Source organism: Panulirus ornatus, chromosome 55 (genome assembly GCF_036320965.1).
Source record: "Panulirus ornatus isolate Po-2019 chromosome 55, ASM3632096v1, whole genome shotgun sequence".
In the NCBI taxonomy this organism is placed as follows: Eukaryota; Metazoa; Arthropoda; class Malacostraca; order Decapoda; family Palinuridae; genus Panulirus; species Panulirus ornatus.
Genome location: NC_092278.1, coordinates 26,908,610 through 26,931,133, shown reverse-complemented (window position 1 = coordinate 26,931,133; position 22,524 = coordinate 26,908,610). Strand labels below are relative to the sequence as shown.

General features: G+C 39.8%; 1 protein-coding gene across 4 annotated transcripts in view; it reads left to right on the top strand.

Annotated features, from left to right (window-relative positions):
- Positions 1 to 22,524, top strand: part of LOC139765620 (WD repeat and SOCS box-containing protein 1-like) — a 193,098-nt gene that overhangs the window by 14,882 nt on the left and 155,692 nt on the right. For all 4 annotated transcript variants that reach the window (XM_071693289.1, XM_071693287.1, XM_071693290.1 and 1 more), the window contains exon 2: positions 19,806 to 19,858. In XM_071693289.1, the coding sequence (XP_071549390.1) occupies positions 19,816 to 19,858 (43 nt within the window). In that variant the 5' untranslated portion in view covers positions 19,806 to 19,815. The remainder of the gene's footprint in view (positions 1 to 19,805; positions 19,859 to 22,524) is intronic.

Genomic DNA, 22,524 nt, shown 5'->3' with positions numbered 1-22,524 from the left:
CGGGAGTGGAGGCAGGTGTAGGGACGGGATGAGAGGACGGGAGTCGGGCAATCATGCTTGCCTAGTTGAGGGACGGGAGGCAAGAGCTACGTGTTGATGACATTTAATGAAATGTTTGCCCCACGGCTGATCATCATCATGACGCACGCTTGCTCACACACATGTTAGCAACCTTGCTAAATGATTGAGGCAGGCCGGCCGGCCAATAATGCTGCCACATCGCTGGTTTGCTGGTGTTTATCTTGTTATTTTTATTGATTGATGAATGGACGTACGAAGTCATCACACCCAAGCTTGACTGAAACTTACAAAATGGTTAAAGAAATAATGGAAAAATGATTTAAGGTTATAAGTAAGTTAGAAAAAAATAGTTTTAAAATGTCATGGGCATAGCGGTATGCATGTAAGTAATCATTTACGAAATACTAGTAAATGAGAAGTTTTACTGGCTCACTTAACACTTAGAGAGAGCCAGATAGACTTGATACTTACATATAGGTTATTAACATCTTTAATGTTAACACCATTGCTAGAGAATTGTCTATATTTATAGTAGTTTTTTCTTATATAAGAAAGTTGACTTAATGTTTCAGAAAAATTGCTGACAAATGACAGCTTGTGATATGCCAAAACATATCTTTGATGTTAATAAAAGGTACGCACATGTTAACCTTGAACTTTAATGTTAATGATAGTTACGTACATGTTAACCTTGAACTTTAATGTTAATGTGTATGTACATGTTAACCTTGAACTTTAATGTTAATGATAGTTACATACATGTTAACCTTGAACTTTAATGTTAATGTGTATGTACATGTTAACCTTGAACTTTAATGTTAATGATAGTTACGTACATGTTAACCTTGAACTTAAGTGTGAAAGATAGGTACGTACATGTTAACCTTGAACTTTAATGTTAATAATGTGTACGTACATGTTAACCTTGAACTTTAATGTTAATAATAGGTACGTACATGTTAACCTTGAACTTTAATGTTAATAATGTGTACGTATATGTTAACCTTGAACTTTAATGTTAATAATGTGTACGTACATGTTAACCTTGAACTTTAATGTTAATATTAGGTACGTACATGTTAACCTTGAACTTTAATGTTAATATTAGGTAGGTACATCTTAACCTCGAAGTTTAATGTTAATATTAGGTACATACATATTAACCTTGAACTTTAATGTTAATGTTAGGTACGTACATGTTAACATTGAACTTTGATGTTGATATTAGGTATGTACATATTAACCTTGAACTTTAATGTTAATGTTAGGTACGTACATGTTAACCTTGAACTTTGATGTTGATATTAGGTATGTACATATTAACCTTGAACTTTAATGTTTATATTATTTACATACATGTTAGCCTTGAACTTTAATGTTAATATTAGGTACATACATGTTAACCGTGAACTTTAATGTGATAATAGATACGTACATGTTAACCCTGAACTTTAATGTTAATAATAGGCATGTACATGTTAACGTTGAACTTAATGTTGATAATAGGTACGTACATGTTAACCTTGAACTTCAATGTTAATATTAGGTATGTACATGTTAACCTTGAACTTTAATGTTAATATTAGGTACGTGCATGTTAACCCTGAACTTTGATGTCAGTATTAGGTACATACATGTTAACCTTGAACTTTAATGTTAATCTTAGGTACGTATATGTTAACCTTGAACTTTAATGTTGATATTAGGTACGTACATATTAGAGTCTACATCATCAAACATAAGTATACTCTGTTGGTGTTTATATTTGATACATACAGTGCATAAAGATACATACTAAGATGAAATACTGCACAAAGATACATACATGGAGGAAATAGTGCAGGAAGATACATACAGGGAAGAAATAGTGCAGGAAGATACATACAGGGAGGAAATAGTGCAGGAAGATACATACAGGGAGGAAATAGTGCAGGAAGATATATACAGGGAAGAAATAGTGCAGGAAGATACATACAGGGAAGAAATAGTGCAGGAAGATACACACAGGGAAAATAGTGTAGGAAGATACATACAGGGAAGAAATAGTGCAGGAAGATACACACAGGGAAAATAGTGTAGGAAGATACTTACAGGGAAGAAGTAGTGTAGTAAGATACATACAGGGAGGAAATAGTGCAGGAAGATACATACAAGGAAAATAGTGTAGGAAGATACATACAGGGAAGTAGTGTAGGAAGATACATACAGGGAAGAAATAGTGCAGGAAGATACATACAGGGAGGAAATAATGCAGGAAGATACATACAGGGAAGAAATAGTGTAGGAAGATACATACAGGGAAGAAGTAGTGTAGGAAGATACATACAGGGAAGAAGTAGTGTAGGAAGATACATACAGGGTGGATATAGTGCAGGAAGATACATATAGGGAAGAAGTAGTGTAGGAAGATACATCCAGGGAAGAAATAATGCAGAAAGATACATACAGGGAAGAAATAGTGCAGGAAGATACATACAGGGAAGAAATGATGCAGAAAGATACATACAGGGAAGAAATAGTGCAGGAAGATACATACAGGGAAGAAATAGTGCAGGAAGATACATACAGGGAAGAAATAGTGCAGGAAGATACATACAGGGAAGAAATAGTGCAGGAAGATACATACAGGAAAGAAATAGTGCAGGAAGATACATACAGGAAAGAAATAGTGCAGGAAGATACATACAGGGAAGAAATAGTGCAGGAAGATACATACAGGAAAGAAATAGTGCAGGAAGATACATACAGGGAAGAAATAGTGCAGGAAGATACATACAGGAAAGAAATAGTGCAGGAAGATACATACAGGGAAGAAATAGTGCAGGAAGATAATACAGGGAAGAAATAGTGCAGAAGGATACATACAGGGGAAAATAGTGCAGGAGGATACATACAGGGAAGAAATAGTGTAGAAAAATACATGCAGGGAAGAAATAGTGCAGAAAGATACATACAGGGAAGAAATAGTTCAAGAAGATACATACAGGGAAGAAATAGGGCAGGAAGATACATACAGGGAAGAAATAGTGCAGAAAGATACATACAGGGAAGAAATAGTGTAGGAAGATACATAAAGGGAGGAAATAGTGCAGGAAGATAATACAGGGAAGAAATAGTGCAGAAGGATACATACGGGGAAAAATAGTGCAGGAAATTACATACAGGGAAGAAATAGTGTAGAACGATGCATGCAGGGAAGAAATAGTGCAGAAAGATACATGCAGGGAAGAAATAGTGGAAGAAGATACATAAAGGGAAGAAATAGGGCAGGAAGATATATACAGGGAGGAAATAGTGCAGAAAGATACTTAGTTTGGGAGAAGGTATTTGGGGATAGAGTTAATATGACTGGCACTGTAGAGAAAGACAGGTTGTTTAGAGTGAGGCTTTTAATGGCGAGAATCCTGATTTAGTGAACATGTGTTTTAGATCCTTGGCCCAGAGTGGAGGGAACCATGATGGCTGAAGTAAACAATGTGTGACAGGCCAGATAGCTCATGTTTGGTAGGTTGGACAGTGTCAACCATGCATAGGAAAATACAGAAGAGTTGACATTGGATTTTAAATGTTTTAGGAGAATATATGGTGTTAGGATGATTGATCAAGTAAGAAATGATTGGATGCGAGAAGTTGAATATTGTGTGCTGAAGTGGTTTAGACATGTGGACAGAATGAATGAGGACTGATGATGAAGACAAGAAGAGAGAGACCAAACTTGAGACAGAAAGATGAAGTAAATGATGGTTTGAGTGCTTGGGTCCTGAACATGCCGAAGCATGTGAGCTGTGCAAGGAATAGAAGTTAGACTGATATTTTTTTTTTTTTCTATACTTTGTCGCTGTCTCCCGCATTTGCGAGGTAGCGCAAGGAAACTGACGAAAGAAATGGCCCAACCCCCCCATACACATGTATATACATACGTCCACACACGCAAATATACATACCTACACAGCTTTCCATGGTTTACCCCAGACGCTTCACATGCCTTGATTCAATCCACTGACAGCACGTCAACCCCGGTATACCACATCGCTCCAATTCACTCTATTCCTTGCCCTCCTTTCACCCTCCTGCATGTTCAGGCCCCGATCACACAAAATCTTTTTCACTCCATCTTTCCACCTCCAATTTGGTCTCCCTCTTCTCCTTGCTCCCTCCACCTCCGACACATATATCCTCTTGGTCAATCTTTCCTCACTCATTCTCTCCATGTGCCCAAACCATTTCAAAACACCCTCTTCTGGTCTCTCAACCATGCTCTTTTTATTTCCACACATCTCTCTTACCCTTACATTACTTACTCAATCAAACCACCTCACACCACATATTGTCCTCAAACATCTCATTTGCAGCACATCCACCCTCCTGCGCACAACTCTATCCATAGCCCACGCCTCGCAACCATACAACATTGTTGGAACCCATTCCTTCAAACATAGCTATTTTTGCTTTCCGAGATAATGTTCTCAACTTCCACACATTCTTCAAGGCTCCCAGGATTTTCGCCCCCTCCCCCACCCTATGATTCACTTTTGCTTCCATGGTTCCATCCGCTGCCAGATCCACTCCCAGATATCTAAAACACTTTACTTCCTCCAGTATTTCTCCATTCAAACTTACCTCCCAATTGACTTGACCCTCAACCCTACTGTACCTAATAACCTTGCTCTTATTCACATTTACTCTTAATTTTCTTCTTTCACACACTTTACCAAACTCATATATTTATTTATTAATTTATTTTTACTTTATTTTGCTTTGTCGCTGTCTCCCACGTTTGCGAGGTAGCACAAGGAAACAGATGAAAGAAATGGCCCAACCCCCCCCATACACAATGTATATACATACACGTCCACACACGCAGATATACATACCTATACATGTATAGGTAAACTCATATATATATATATATATATATATATATATATATATATATATATATATATATATATATACATATATATATATATTGTTCGCTGATGATACAGCGCTGGTGGCTGATTCATGTGAGAAACTGCAGAAGCTGGTGACTGAGTTTGGTAAAGTGTGTGGAAGAAGAAAGTTAAGAGTAAATGTGAATAAGAGCAAGGTTATTAGGTACAGTAGGGGTGAGGGTCAAGTCAATTGGGAGGTGAGTTTGAATGGAGAAAAACTGGAGGAAGTGAAGTGTTTTAGATATCTGGGAGTGGATCTGTCAGCGGATGGAACCATGGAAGCGGAAGTGGATCATAGGGTGGGGGAGGGGGCGAAAATTTTGGGAGCCTTGAAAAATGTGTGGAAGTCGAGAACATTATCTCAGAAAGCAAAAATGGGTATGTTTGAAGGAATAGTGGTTCCAACAATGTTGTATGGTTGCGAGGCGTGGGCTATGGATAGAGATGTGCGCAGGAGGATGGATGTGCTGGAAATGAGATGTTGGAGGACAATGTGTGGTGTGAGGTGGTTTGATCGAGTAAGTAACGTAAGGGTAAGAGAAATGTGTGGAAATAAAAAGAGCGTGGTTGAGAGAGCAGAAGAGGGTGTTTTGAAATGGTTTGGGCACATGGAGAGAATGAGTGAGGAAAGATTGACCAAGAGGATATATGTGTCGGAGGTGGAGGGAACGAGGAGAAGAGGGAGACCAAATTGGAGGTGGAAAGATGGAGTGAAAAAGATTTTGTGTGATCGGGGCCTGAACATGCAGGAGGGTGAAAGGAGGGCAAGGAATAGAGTGAATTGGAGCGATGTGGTATACAGGGGTTGACGTGCTGTCAGTGGATTGAATCAAGGCATGTGAAGCGTCTGGGGTAAACCATGGAAAGCTGTGTAGGTATGTATATTTGCGTGTGTGGACGTATGTACATGTGTATGGGGGGGGTTGGGCCATTTCTTTCGTCTGTTTCCTTGCGCTACCTCGCAAACGCGGAAGACAGCGACAAAGTATAAAAAAAAAAAAAAAAAAAAATATATATATATATATATATATATATATATGGGGAGGTGATAACAAGTAGTGGTGATGTGAGGAGATGGAGTGAGTATTTTGAAGGTTTGTTCAATGTGTTTGATGATAGAGTGGCAGATAGAGGGTGTTTTGGTCGAGGTGGTGTGCAAAGTGAGAGGGTTAGGGAAAATGATTTGGTAAACAGAGAAGAGGTAGTGAAAGCTTTGCGGAAGATGAAAGCCGGCAAGGCAGCAGGTTTGGATGGTATTGCAGTGGAATTTATTAGAAAAGGGGGTGACTGTATTGTGGACTGGTTGGTAAGGTTATTTAATGTATGTATGACTCATGGTGAGGTGCCTGAGGATTGGCGGAATGCGTGCATAGTGCCATTGTACAAAGGCAAAGGGGATAAGAGTGAGTGCTCAAATTACAGAGGTATAAGTTTGTTGAGTATTCCTGGTAAATTATATGGGAGGGTATTGATTGAGAGGGTGAAGGCATGTACAGAGCATGAGATTGGGGAAGAGCAGTGTGGTTTCAGAAGTGGTAGAGGATGTGTGGATCAGGTGTTTGCTTTGAAGAATGTATGTAAGAAATACTTAGAAAAGCAAATGGATTTGTATGTAGCATTTATGGATCTGGAGAAGGCATATGATAGAGTTGATAGAGATGCTCTGTGGAAGGTATTAAGAATATATGGTGTGGGAGGAAAGTTGTTAGAAGCAGTGAAAAGTTTTTATCGAGGATGTAAGGCATGTGTACGTGTAGGAAGAGAGGAAAGTGATTGGTTCTCAGTGAATGTAGGTTTGCGGCAGGGGTGTGTGATGTCTCCATGGTTGTTTAATTTGTTTATGGATGGGGTTGTTAGGGAGGTAAATGTAAGAGTTTTGGAAAGAGGGGCAAGTATGAAGTCTGTTGGGGGTGAGAGAGCTTGGGAAGTGAGTCAGTTGTTGTTCGCTGATGATACAGCGCTGGTGGCTGATTCATGTGAGAAACTGCAGAAGCTGGTGACTGAGTTTGGTAAAGTGTGTGTGGAAGAAGAAAGTTAAGAGTAAATGTGAATAAGAGCAAGGTTATTAGGTACAGTAGGGTTGAGGGTCAAGTCAATTGGGAGGTGAGTTTGAATGGAGAAAAACTGGAGGAAGTGAAGTGTTTTAGATATCTGGGAGTGGATCTGGCAGCGGATGGAACCATGGAAGTGGAAGTGGATCATAGGGTGGGGGAGGGGGCGAAAATTCTGGCGGCCTTGAAGAATGTGTGGAAGTCGAGAACATTATCTCGGAAAGCAAAAATGGGTATGTTTGAAGGAATAGTGGTTCCAACAATGTTGTATGGTTGCGAGGCGTGGGCTATGGATAGAGTTGTGCGCAGGAGGATGGATGTGCTGGAAATGAGATGTTTGAGGACAATGTGTGGTGTGAGGTGGTTTGATCGAGTGAGTAACGTAAGGGTAAGAAAGATGTGTGGAAATAAAAAGAGCGTGGTTGAGAGAGCAGAAGAGGGTGTTTTGAAGTGGTTTGGGCACATGGAGAGAATGAGTGAGGAAAGATTGACCAAGAGGATATATGTGTTGGAGGTGGAGGGAACGAGGAGAAGAGGGAGACCAAATTGGAGGTGGAAAGATGGAGTGAAAAAGATTTTGTGTGATCGGGGCCTGAACATGCAGGAGGGTGAAAGGAGGGCAAGGAATAGAGTGAATTGGAGCGATGTGGTATACCGGGGTTGACGTGCTGTCAGTGGATTGAATCAAGGCATGTGAAGCGTCTGGGGTAAACCATGGAAAGCTGTGTAGGTATGTATATTTGCGTGTGTGGACGTATGTATATACATGTGTATGGGGGGGGTTGGGCCATTTCTTTCGTCTGTTTCCTTGCACTACCTCGCAAACGCGGGAGACAGCGACAAAGTATAATAAAAAAAAAAATAAATATATATATATAAAGTGTGTGAAACAAGAAAGTTAAGAGTAAATGTGAATAAAAGCAAGGTTATTAAGTACAGTAGGGTTGAGGGTCAAGTCAATTGGGAGGTAAGTTTGAATGGAGAAAAGCTGGAGGAAGTGAAGTGTTTTAGATATCTGGGAGTGGATCTGGCAGCGGATGGAACCATGGAAGCGGAAGTGAATCATAGGGTGGGGGAGGGGGCGAAAATTCTGGGAGCCTTGAAGAATGTTTGGAAGTCGAAAACATTATCTTGGAAAGCAAAAATGGGTATGTTTGAAGGAATAGTGGTTCCAACAATGTTGTATGGTTGCGAGGCATGGGCTATGGATAGAGTTGTGCGCAGGAGGGTGGATGTGCTGGAAATGAGATGTTTGAGGACAATATGTGGTGTGAGGTGGTTTGATCGAGTAAGCAATGTAAGGGTGAGAGAGATGTATGGAAATGAAAAGAGTGTGGTTGAGAGAGCAGAAGAGGGTGTTTTGAAATGGTTTGGTCACATGGAGAGAATGAGTGAGGAAAGATTGACCAAGAGGATATATGTGTCAGAGGTGGAGGGAACGAGGGGAAGTGGGAGACCAAATTGGAGGTGGAAAGATGGAGTGAAAAAGATTTTGAGTGATTGGGGCCTGAACATGCATGAGGGTGAAAGGCGTGCAAGGAATAGAGTGAATTGGAACGATGTAGTATACCGGGGTCGACGTGCTGTCAATGGATTGAACCAGGGCATGTGAAGCGCCTGGGGTAAACAATGCAAAGTGTGTGGGGCCTGGATGTGGAAAGGGAGCTGTGGTTTCGGTGCATTATTACATGACAGCTAGAGACTGAGTGTGAACGAATGGGGCCTTTGGTGTTTTTCCTAGCGCTACCTCGCACACATGAGGGGGGAGGGGGTTGTTATTCCATGTGTGGCGAGGTGGCGATGGGAACAAATAAAGACAGACAGTATGAATTATGTACATGTGTATATATGTATATGTCTGTGTGTATATATATATGTGTACATTGAGATGTATAGGTATGTATATTGTGCATATGTGGACATGTATGTATATACATGTGTATGTGGGCGGGTTGGGCCATTCTTTCGTCTGTTTCCTTGCGCTACCTCGCTAACGCGGGAGACAGCGACAAAGCAAAATAAATAAAATAAATAATAAATATATATATATATATCCTTGGGGATAGGGGAGAAAGAATACTTCCCACGCATTCCTCACGTGTCTTAGAAGGCGACTAAAGGGGACGGGAGCTAGGGGGGCTAGAAACCCTCCCTTCCTTGTATTTTAACTTTCTAATAGGGGAAACAGAAAAAGGAGTCACGCAGGGAATGCTCATCCTCCTTGAAGGCTCAGATTGGGGTGTCTAAATGTGTGTGGATGTAATCAAGATGAGAAAAAAGGAGAGATAGGTAGTATGTTTGAGGAAAGGAACCTGGATGTTATGGCTCTGGTGAAACAAAGCTCAAGGGTAAAGGGGAAGAGTGGTTTGGGAATGTCTTGGGAGTAAAGTCAGGGGTTAGTGAGAGGACAAGAGCAAGGGAAGGAGTAGCACTACTCCTGAAACATGAGTGGTGGGAGTACGTGATAGAGTGTAAGAAAGTAAACTCTAGATTGATATGGGTAAAACTGAAAGTGGATAGAGAGAGATGAGTGATTATTCATGTATATGTACCTGGGCATGAGAAGAAAGGTCATGAGAGGCAAGTGTTTTGGGAGCAGCTGAGTGAGTGTATTAGTAGTTTTGATGCACGAGACCAGGTTATAGTGATGGGTGATTTGAATGCAAAGGTGAGTAATGTGGTAGTTGAGGGAATAATTGGTGTACATGGGGTGTTCACTGTTGTAAATGGAAATGGTGAAAAGCTTGTAGATTTATGTGCTGAAAAAGGACTGGTGATGGGTGATTTGAATGCAAAGGTGAGTAATGTGGTAGTTGAGGGAATAATTGGTGTACATGGGGTGTTCACTGTTGTAAATGGAAATGGTGAAAAGCTTGTAGATTTATGTGCTGAAAAAGGACTGATGATTGGGAATACCTGGTTTAAAAAGAGAGATATATATATAAGTATACGAATGTAAGTAGGAGAGATGGCCAGAGAGCGTTATTGGATTACGTGTTAATTGATAGGCGCGCAAAAGAGAGACTTTTGGATGTTAATGTGCTGAGAGGTGCAACTGGAGGGATGCTTGATCATTATCTCATGGAGGCAAAGGTGAAGATTTGTAGAGGTTTTCAGAAAAGAAGAGAGAATGTTGGGGTGAAGAGAGTGGTGAGAGTGAGTGAGCTTGGGAAGGAGACTTGTGTGAGGAAGTACCAGGAAAGACTGAGTACAGAATGGAAAAAGGTGAGAACAAAGGAGATAAGGGGAGTGGGGGAGGAATGGGATGTATTTAGGGAAGCAGCGATGGCTTGCGCAAAAGATGCTTGTGGCATGAGAAGCGTTGGAGGTGGGCATATTAGTAAGGGTAGTGAGTTGTGTGATGAAGTAAGATTATTAGTGAAAGAGAAGAGAGAGGCATTTGGAAGATTTTTGCAGGGAAATAATGCAAATGACTGGGAGATATATAAAAGAAAGGCAGGAAGTCAAGAGAAGGGTGGAAGAGATAAGAAAGAGGGAAACAAGATTTGGGTTAGAGAGTATCATTAGATTTTAGGGAGAATAAAAAGATGTTTTGGAAGGAGGTAAATAAAGTGCGTAAGACAAGGGAACAAATGGGAATATAAGTGAAGGGGGCTAATGGAGAGGTAATAACAAGTAGTGGTGATGTGAGGAGATGGAGTGAGTATTTTGAAGGTTTGTTGAATGTGTTTAATGATAGAGTGGCAGATATAGGGTGTTTTGGTCGAAGTGGTGTGCAAAGTGAGAGGGTTAGGGAAACAGAGAAGAGGTATTAAAAGCTTTCCAGAAGATGAAAGCCGGCAAGGCAGCAGGTTTGGATGGTATTGCAGTGGAATTTATTAATAAAGGGGATGACTGTATTGTTGACTGGTTGGTAAGGTTATTTAATGTATGTATGACTCATGGTGAGGTGCCTAAGGATTGGTGGAATGCTTGCATAGTGCCATTGTACAAAGGCAAAGGGGATAAAAGTGAGTGCTCAAATTACAGAGGTATAAGTTTGTTGAGTATTCCTGGGAAATTATATGGGAGGGTATTGATTGAGAGAGTGAAGGCATGTACAGAGCATGAGATTGGGGAAGAGCAGTGTGGTTTCAGAAGTGGTAGAGGATGTGTGGATCAGATGTTTGCTTTGAAGAATGTATGTGAGAAATACTTAGAAAAGCAAATAGATTTGTATGTAGCATATATGGATCTGGAGAAGGCATGTGATAGAGTTGATAGGGATGCTCTGTGGAAGGTATTAAGAATATATGGTGTGGGAGGCAAGTTGTTAGAAGCAGTGAAAAGTTTTTATCGAGGATGTAAGACTTGTACGAGTAGGAAGAGAGGAAAGTGATTGGTTCTCATTGAACGTTGGTTTGTGGCAGGGGTGCGTGATGTCTCCATGGTTGTTTAATTTGTTTATGGATGGGGTTATTAGGGAGGTGAATGCAAGAGTTTTGGAAAGAGGGGCAAGTATGCAGTTTGTTGTGGATGAGAGAGCTTGGGAAGTGAGTCAGTTGTTCACTGATGATACAGCTCTGGTGGCTGATTTGGGTGAGAAACTGCAGAAGCTGGTGACTGAGTTTGGTAAAGTGTGTGAAAGAAGAAAGCTGAGAGTAAATGTGAATAAGAGTAAGGGTATTAGGTACAGTAGGGTTGAGGGACAAGTGAATTGGGAGGTAAGTGTGAATGGAGATAAACTGGAGGAAGTGAAGTGTTTCAGATATCTGGGAGTGGATTTGGCAGTGGATGGAACCATGGAAGCAGAAGTGAATCATAAGGTGGAGGAGGGGGCAAAACATCTGGGAGCGTTGAAAAACGTATGGAAGTAGAGAAAGTTATATTAAAAGCAGAAATGGGTATGTTTGAAGGAATAGTGGTTCCAACAATGTTATATGGTTGCAAGGTGTGGGCTATAGATAGAGTTATGCGAAGGAGGGTGGGTGTGCTAGAAATGAGATGTTTGAAGACAATATGTGGTGTGAGGTGGTTTGATTAAGTAATGAAAGGGTAGGAGAGATGTGTGGTAATAAAAAGAGTGTGGTGAGAGAGCAGAAGAGGGTGTTTTAAAATGGTTTGGGCACATGGAGAGAATGAGTGAGGAAAGATTGACTAAGAGGATATATGTGTCAGAGGTGGAGGGAACGAGGAGAAGTGGGAGACCAAACTGGAGGTGGAAAGATGGAGTGAAAAAGATTTTGTGTGATCGGGGCCTGAACATGCAGGAGGGTGAAAGGTGTGCAAGGATAGAGTGAATTGGAACGATGTGGTATACTGGGTTGACGTGCTGTCAATGGATTGAACCAGGGCATGTGAAGCGTCTGGGGTAAACCATGGAAAGTTCTGAGGGGCCTGGATGTGGAAAGGGAGCTGTGGTTTCGGTGCATTATTACATGACATCTAGAGACTGAGTGTGAACGAATGGGGCCTTTGTTGTCTTTTCCTAGCGCTACCTCGCACACATGAGGGGGAGAGGGGGTTGTTATTCCATGTGTGGCAAGGTGGCGCCACGATGGGAATAAATAAAGGCAGACTGTATGAATTATGTACATGTGTATATATGTATATGTCTGTGGGTGTATATATATATGTATACTTTGAGATGTATAGGTATGTATATTTGCGTGTGTGGACGTGTATGTATATACATGTGTATGTGGGTGGGTTGGGCCATTCTTTCGTCTGTTTCCCTGCGCTACCTCACTAACGCAGGAGACAACGACAGAGCAAAATGATAATAATAATAATAATAATAATAATATATATATATATATATGTATATATATATATATATATATATATATATATATATATATATATATATATATATATATATATAGTAGTGGTGATGTGAGAAGGAGATGGAGTGAGTATTTTGAAGGTTTGTTGAATGTGTTTGCTGATAGAGTTTCAGATATAGGGTGTTTTGGTCGAGGTGGTGTGCAAAGTGAGAGGGTTAGGGAAAATGATTTGGTAAACAGAGAAGAGGTAGTAAAAGCTTTGTGGAAGATGAAAGCCGGCAAGGCAGCAGGTTTGGATGGTATTGCAGTGGAGTTTATTAAAAAAGGGGGTGACTGTATTATTGACTGGTTGGTAAGGTTATTTAATGTATGTATGACTCATGGTGAGGTGCCTGAGGATTGGCGAAATGCATGCATAGTTCCATTGTACAAAGGCAAAGGGGATAAGAGTGAGTGCTCAAATTACAGAGGTATAAGTTTGTTGAGTATTCCTGGTAAATTATATGGGAGGGTATTGATTGAGAGGGTGAAGGCATGTACAGAGCATGAGATTGGGGAAGAGCAGTGTGGTTTCAGAAGTGGTAGAGGATGTGTGGATCAGGTCTTTGCTTTGAAGAATGTATGTGAGAAATACTTAGAAAAGCAAATGGATCTGTATGTAGCATTTATGGATCTGGAGAAGGCATATGATAGAGTTGATAGAGATGCTCTGTGGAAGGTATTAAGAATATATGGTGTGGGTGGCAAGTTGTTAGAAGCAGTGAAAAGTTTTTATCGAGGATGTAAGGCATGTGTACGTGTAGGAAGAGAGGAAAGTGATTGGTTCTCAGTGAATGTAGGTTTGCGGCAGGGGTGTGTGATGTCTCCATGGTTGTTTAATTTGTTTATGGATGGGGTTGTTAGGGAGGTAAATGCAAGAGTTTTGGAAAGAGGGGCAAGTATGAAGTTTGTTGGGGATGAGAGAGCTTGGGAAGTGAGTCAGTTGTTGTTCGCTGATGATAGAGCGCTGGTGGCTGATTCATGTGAGAAACTGCAGAAGCTGGTGACTGAGTTTGGAAAAGTGTGTGAAAGAAGAAAGTTAAGAGTAAATGTGAATAAGAGCAAGGTTATTAGGTACAGTAGGGTTGAGGGTCAAGTCAATTGGGAGGTAAGTTTGAATGGAGCAAAACTGGAGGAAGTAAAGTGTTTTAGATATCTGGGAGTGGATCTGGCAGCGGATGGAACCATGGAAGCGGAAGTGGATCACAGGGTGGGGGAGGGGGCGAAAATCCTGGGAGCCTTGAAGAATGTGTGGAAGTCGAGAACATTATCTCGGAAAGCAAAAATGGGTATGTTTGAAGGAATAGTGGTTCCAACAATGTTGTATGGTTGCGAGGCGTGAGCTATGGATAGAGTTGTGCGCAGGAGGATAGATGTGCTGGAAATGAGATGTTTGAGGACAATGTGTGGTGTGAGGTGGTTTGATCGAGTAAGTAACGTAAGGGTAAGAGAGATGTGTGGAAATAAAAAGAGCGTGGTTGAGAGAGCAGAAGAGGGTGTTTTGAAATGGTTTGGGCACATGGAGAGAATGAGTGAGGAAAGATTGACCAAGAGGATATATGTGTCGGAGGTGGAGGGAACGAGGAGAAGTGGGAGACCAAATTGGAGGTGGAAAGATGGAGTGAAAAAGATTTTGTGTGATCAGGGCCTGAACATGCAGGAGGGTGAAAGGAGGGCAAGGAATAGAGTGAATTGGATCGATGTGGTATACCGGGGTTGACGTGCTGTCAGTGGATTGAATCAGGGCATGTGAAGTGTCTAGGGTAAACCATGGAAAGCTGTGTAGGTATGTATATTTGCGTGTGTGGACATATGTATATACATGTGTATGGGGGTGGGTTGGGCCATTTCTTTCGTCTGTTTCCTTGCGCTACCTCGCAAACGCGGGAGACAGCGACAAAGCAAAAAAAAAAAAAATATATATATATATATATATATATATATATATATATATATATTTTATTTTATTATACTTTATTATACTTTATATATATATATATATATATATATATATATATATATATATATATATATATATATATATATATATTATTTTTTATTTTATTATACTTTATATATATATATTTATATATATATATATATATATATATATATATATATATATATATATATATATATATATATATATATATGTATATGTATATATATATATATATATATATATATATATATATATATATATATATATATATATATATATATTATCCCTGGGGATAGGGGAGAAAGAATACTTCCCACGTATTCCCTGCGTATCGTAGAAGGCGACTAAAAGGGAAGGGAGCGGGTGGCTGGAAATCCTCCCCTCTCGTTTTTCTTTTTTTTTTTTTCCAAAAGAAGGAAGAGAGAAGGGGGTCAGGTGAGGATATTCCCTCAAAGGCCCAGTCCTCTGTTCTTAACGCTACCTCGCTATCGCGGGAAATGGCGAATAGTATGAAAAAAAAAAAAAAAATATATATATATATATATATATATATATATATATATATATATATATATATATTTTTTTTTTTTTTTTTTTTTTTTTTATACTTTGTCGCTGTCTCCCGCGTTTGCGAGGTAGCGCATATATATATATATATATATATATATATTTTTATTTTATTATACTTTATATATATATATATATATATATATATATATATATATATATATATATATATATATATATATGTGTGTGTGTGTGTGTGTGTATACATATATATGGAAGCTGTTGAGTAAGTGTGTCAGTAGTTCTGATGTAAAATACCGGGTATTAGTGATAGGTGATTTAGATGTGAAGGTGAGTAATGTGGCAGTTGAGGGTATTATTAGTGTGCATGGGGTATTCAGTGTTTTCAATGGAAATGGTAAAGAGCTTATGGATTTGTGTGCTGAGAAGAGAAAATGTTGGGGAGAAGAGACTGGTGAGAGTAAGTGAGCTTGGAAATGACACTTATGTAAGGAAGTACTGGGAGAGATTGTGTGTAGAATGGCAAAAGGTGAGAGCAAATGACGTGAGGGGAGCGGGTGGGGAATGGGATGTATTAGGGAAGCAGTGATAGCATGTGCAAAAGATGCATGTGGCATGAGAAAGATGGGAAGTGGGCAGATTAGAAAGGGTAGAGAGTGGTGGGATGAAGAAGTAAAGTTGTTAGTGAAAGAAAAGAGAGGTGTTTGGGCAGCACTTTCAGGGAAGGAGTTAAAATGATTGGGAGATGTATAAGAGAAAGCAGCAGCAGGTCAAGAGAATGTGCAGAGTTTGAAAAAGAGGGCAAATGAGTGTTGGTGGGAGAGAGTGTCATAAGACTCTAGGGAGAATAAAAAGATATTTTGGAAAGAGGTAAATAAAGTGCATAAGACAATGGAGACATCAGTGAAGGAAGCAAGTGATAACAGGTAGTGATGAAGTGAGGAGATGGAGTGAGTATTTTGAAGGTTTGTTGAATGTGTTTGGTGATAGAGTGGCAGATGTATGGTGTTTTGGTCGGGGTGGTGTGTGAAGTGAGAGTCAGGGAGAATGGTTTGGTTAAGAGAGGATATAAAAGCCTTGTGTAAGATGAAATTTGGCATTGCGGCGGGTTTGGATGGTATTGCAGTTGAATTTCTTCAGAAAGGGGATGACTGTATTGTTGATTGGTTGGTAAGGATATTCATTGTATGCATGGACCATGGTGAAGTGCCTGAGGATTGGCGGGTATGCATATATAGTGCCATTGTACAAAGGCGAAGGGGATAAAGGTAAGTGTTCAAACTAGAAAGGCATAAGTTTGTTGGGTATTCCTAGGAAATTATATGGAATGGTATTGATTGAGAGGGTAAAGGTATGCACAGAGCATCAGACTGGGGAAGTGCAGTGTGGTTTCAGAAGTGGTAGAGGATGTGTGGATCAGGTGTTTGCTTTGAAGAATGTTTGTGAGAAATACTTAGAAAAACAGATGGATTTGTGTGTGGCATTTATGGATCTGGAGAAGGCATATGATAGGGTTGATAGAGATGCTTTGTGGAAGGTCTTAAGAGTATATTTTATGGGAGGTAAGTTGCTGGAAGCAGAGAAGTTTTTATCAAGGATGTAAGGCATGTGTATGAGTTGGAAGAGAAGAGTGATTGATTCCTTTAGAATTTTGGTCTTGGGCAGGGATGTATAATGTCACCATGGTTCATTTTGTTTATGGATGGGGTGGTTAGGAAAGTAAATGCAAGAGTTTTGGAAAGAGGGGCAATTGTTTATGGATGAGGTGGTTAGGAAAGTAAATGCAAGAGATTTGGAGAGAGAGGCAAGTATGCAGTCTGTTGGGGATGAGAAAGCCTGGCATGTGAGTCAGTTTTTGTTCGCTGATGATACAGCACTGGTGACAGTTCGGAAGAGTGTGTGACAGGAGAAAGTTAAGAGTATATGAATAGAATCAAGGTTATTGAGTTTAACAGGATTGAGGAACAATTTAGAAGGGATGTGAGTTTGAATAGAAAAAATTGAGAAAGTGAATCGTTTTAGATATCTGAGAGTGGACATAGCTGCGAATGGAACCATGGAAGCGGAAGTGAGTCATATGGTGGGGGAGGGGACGAAGGTTGTGGGAGTGATAAAGATTGTGTGGAAAGAGAGAACTTTATCTCAGAGAGCAAAAATGGGTATGTTTGAAGGAATAGTGGTTCCAACAATATTATATGGTTGCAAGGCATGGGCTGTAGATATGGTTGTGCAGAGGAGGGTGGATGTGTTGGAAATGATATGTTTGAGGACAATATGTGGTGTGAGGTGATTTGATCGAGTAAGTAACGAAAGGGTAAGAGAGATGTGTGGAAATAAAAAGAGTGTGGTTGAAAGAGCAGAAGAAGGCGTGTTGAAATGGTTTGGACATATGGAGAGAATGAGTGAGGAAAGGATGGAGTGAAAAAGATTTTGATTGAGCTGGGCCAGAACTTTTAGGAGGGTGAAAGGCATGTAAGGAATAGAGTGAATCGGAACAATATGGTATACTGGGGTTGACGTGCTGTCAATGGACCTCATCCCTCCATCTCTCTTATGGTCTCTCTCCTGTTCTTGTTCCCTCCATTATGGGTCCTCCCGTCTTCTCCATGTCCAAACCATTATGGGTCCTCCCGTCTTCTCCATGTCCAAACCATTATGGGTCCTCCTGTCTTCTCCATGTCTAAACCATTATGGGTCCTCCTGTCTTCTCCATGTCCAAACCATTATGGGTCCTCCCATCTTCTCCACATCCAAACCATTATAACTGGCCTTCATCATCAGCAGCAACAGTGTTGTGGTTTATTGTGTCATGTTGACCTACTACTGGATCACTTTTCTTCAAGCATGTCGCACTGCACCCACACTCACCGTATATAATTATTGATCCTCCCACCAACCCATCGTGTATAATTATTGATCCTCCCACCCACCCATCATGTATGATTATTGATCCTCCCACCCATCATGTATAATTATTGATCCACCCACCCATCATGTATGATTATTGATCCACCCACCCATCATGTATAATTATTGATCCACCCACCCATCATGTATAACGATTGATCTTCCCACCCATCCATCATGTATGATTATTGATCCACCCACCCATCATGTATAATTATTGATCCTGCACCCACCCATCATGTATAATTATTGATCCATCCACCCACCCATCATGTATTATTATTGATCCATCCACCCATCATATATAATTATTGATCCTCCCACACACTCATCATGTATACTTATTGATCCAAATATAATTATTGATCTACCCACCCATCGTGTATGATTATTTATTCCTCCCACTCACCCATCATGTATAAATATTGTTCCATCATGTATAATTATTGTTCCTCCCACCCACCCATCATGTATAATTATTGATCCACCCACACACCCATCATGTATAATTAATGATACTCCCACCCCCTCATTGTGTATAATTATTGATCCTTCCACCCATCATCATATATGATTATTGATCTACCCACCCATCATGTATAATTATTGATCCTCCCACCCACCCATCATATATAATTATTGATCCTCCCACACACCTCTCATGTATAATTATTGATCCATCATATATGTATAATTATTGATCCATCATGTATGTATAGTTATTGACTCATCATGTATGTATAAATATTGATCCATCATATATGTATATATATATACATATATATTATCCCTGGGGATAGGGGAGAAAGAATACTTCCCACGTATTCCCTGCATGTCGTAGAAGGCGACTAAAAGGGGAGGGAGCGGGTGGCTGGAAATCCTCCCCTCTCGCTTTTTTTTAATTTTCCAAAAGAGGGAACAGAGAAGGTGGCCAGGTGAGGATATTCCCTCAAAGGCCCAGTCCTCTGTTCTCAACGCTACCTCACTAATGCAGGAAATGGCGAATAGTATGAAAAAAAAAAATATATATGTATATATATATATATATATATATATATATATATATATATATATATATATATATATATATATAATTGATCCATCATATATGTATAATTATTGATCCATTCTGTATGTATGATTTTCGATCCATCATGTATGTATAATTATTTATCCATCATGTATATATATAATTATTGACCCATCATGTGTGTATGATTATTGATTTATGTATAGTTATTGATGCATCTTGTATGTATAATCATTGATCTATCATGTATGTATAATTGATCCATTTTGTATGTATGATTATTGATCCATCATGTATGTATGATTATTGATCCATCATGTATGTATAATTATTGATCCATGTATGATTATTTTGATCCATCATGTATGTATGGTTATTGATCCATCATGTATAATTTTGATCCATGTATAATTATTGATGCATTATATATGTATTATCATTGATCCATCATGAATGTATAATCATTGATCCATCATGTATGTATAATCATTGATCCATCATGTATGTATAATTATTGATCCATCATGTATGTATAATTATTGATCTATCATGTATAATTATTGACTCATCATGTATGTATGTTTATTGATCTATCATGTATAATTATTGATCCATCATTATTTACAGCTGGCGATAGATGGCCCCTGGACGTATTGTACAACACCTCTTACGTACTACTGGTAAGTAACTAATGTGTATTATTATATTACATTTTCTTACGTACTACTGGTAACTAATATATATTATTATATTACATTTTCTTGCATACTACTGGTAAGTAACTCATGTATATTATTATATTACATTTTCTTACGTACTACTGGTAAGTAACTAATATATATTATTATATTACATTTTCCTGTGTACTACTGGTAAGTACTAATATGTATTATTGTATCACATTTTCTTACGTACTGCTAATAAGTGATTAGTATATTTTATTTATTTATTATACTATGTCGCTGTCTCCTGTGTTAGCGAGGTAGTGCAAGGAAACAGACAAAAGAATGGCCCATCCCACCCACATACGCATGTATATACATACACGTCCACACATGCACATATACATACCTATACATCTCAACATATACATATATATACACACAGACATATGCATATATACACATGTACATAATTCATACTGTCTGCCCTTATTCATTCCCGTTGCCACCCCACCACACATGAAATAACAACCCCTTCCCCCTGCATGTGCCCGAGGTAGCGCTAGGAAAAGACAACAAAGGCCACATTCGTTCACACTCAGTCTCTAGCTGTCATGTATAATGCACCGAAACCACAGCTCCCTTTCCACATCCATGCCCCACAGAACTTTCCCTGGTTTACCCCAGATGCTTCACATGCCCTGGCTCAATCCATTGACAGCACGTCAACCCTGGTATACCACATTGTTCCAGTTCACTCTGTTCCTTGCACGCCTTTCACCCTCCTGCATGTTCAGGCCCTGATCACTCAAAATCTTTTTCACTCCATCTTTTTACCTCCAGTTTGGTCTTCCACTTCTCCTCATTCCCTCCACCTCTGACACATATATCTTCTTGGTCAATCTTTCCTCACTCATTCTCTCCATGTGACCAAACCATTTCAAAACACCCTCTTCTGCTCTCTCAACCACACTCTTTTTATTACCACACATCTCTATTACCCTTTCATTACTTACTTGATCAAACCACCTTGCACCACATATTGTCCTCAAACATTTCATTTCCAGCACATCCACCCTCCTCCGCGCAACTCTATCTATAGCCCACGCCTCGCAACCATATAACATTGTTGGAACCACTATTCCTTCAAACATACCCATTTTTGCTTTCCGAGATAATGTTCTCGACTTCCACACATTCTTCAACGCTCCCAGAATTTTCGTCCCCTCCCCCACCCTATGATTCACTTCCGCTTCCATGATTCCATCTGCTGCCAAATCCACTCCCAGATATCTAAAACGCTTCACTTCCTCCAGTTTTTCTCCATCCAAACGTACCTCCCAATTGACTTGTCCCTCAAGCCTACTGTACCTAATAACCTTGCTCTTATTCACATTTACTCTTAGCTATCTTCTTTCACACACTTTGCCAAACTCAGTCCCCAGCTTCTGTAGTTTCTCACACAAATAAGCCACCAGTGCTGTATCATCAGCGAACAACAACTGACTCACTTCCCAAGCTCTCTCATCCACAACAGACTGCATACTTGCCACTCTTTCCAAAACTCTTGCATTCACCTCCCTAACAACCCCATCCATAAACAAATTAAACAACCATGGAGACATCACACACCTGTGCTGCAAACCTACATTCACTGAGAACAATCACTTTCCTCTCTTCCTACATGTACACATTACTTACATCCTTAATAAAAACTTTTCACTGCTTCTAACTACTTACCTCCCACACCATATGTTCTTAATACCTTCCACAGAGCATCTCTATCAACTCTATCATATGCCTTCTCCAGATCCATAAATGCTACATACAAATCCATTTGCTCTTCTAAGTATTTCTCACATACACTCTTCAAAGCAAACACCTGATCCATACATCCTCTTCCACTTCTGAAACCACACTGCTCTTCCCCAATCTGATGCTTTGTACATGCTTTCACCCTCTCAATCAATACTCTCCCGTATAATTTCCCAGGAATACTCAACTAACCTGTACCTCTGTAATTTGAGCACTCACTTTTATCCCCTTTGCCTTGTACAGTCGCACTATGCAAGCACTCCACCAATCCTCAGGCACCTCACCATGAGTCATACATACATTAAATAACCTTACCAACCAGTCAACAATACAGTCACCCCCTTCTTTAATAAATTCCACTGTAGTACCAACCAAACCCGCTGCCTTGCCGGCTTTCATCTCCTGCAAAGCTTTCACTACCTCTTCTCTGTTTCCCTAACCCCCTCACTTTGCACACCACCTCGACGAAGTCATCCTATATCTGCCACTCTATCATCAAACACATTCAACAGACCCTCAAAATACTCACTCCATCTCCTTCTCACATCACCACTACTTGTTATCACCTCCCCATTTGCCCCCTTCACTGAAGTTCCCATTTGTTACCTTGTCATAAGCACTTTATTTACCTTCTTCTAAAACATCTTTTTATTCTCCCTTAAATTTAATGATACTCTCTCACCCCAACTCTCATTTGCCCTCTTTTCCACCTCTTGCACCTTTCTCTTGACCTCCTGCCTCTTTCTTTTATACATCTCCCACTCATTTGCATTATTTCCCTGCAAAAATCATCCAAATGCCTCTCTCTTCTCTTTCACTAATAATCTTACTTCTTCATCCCACCACTCACTACCCTTTCTAATCTGCCC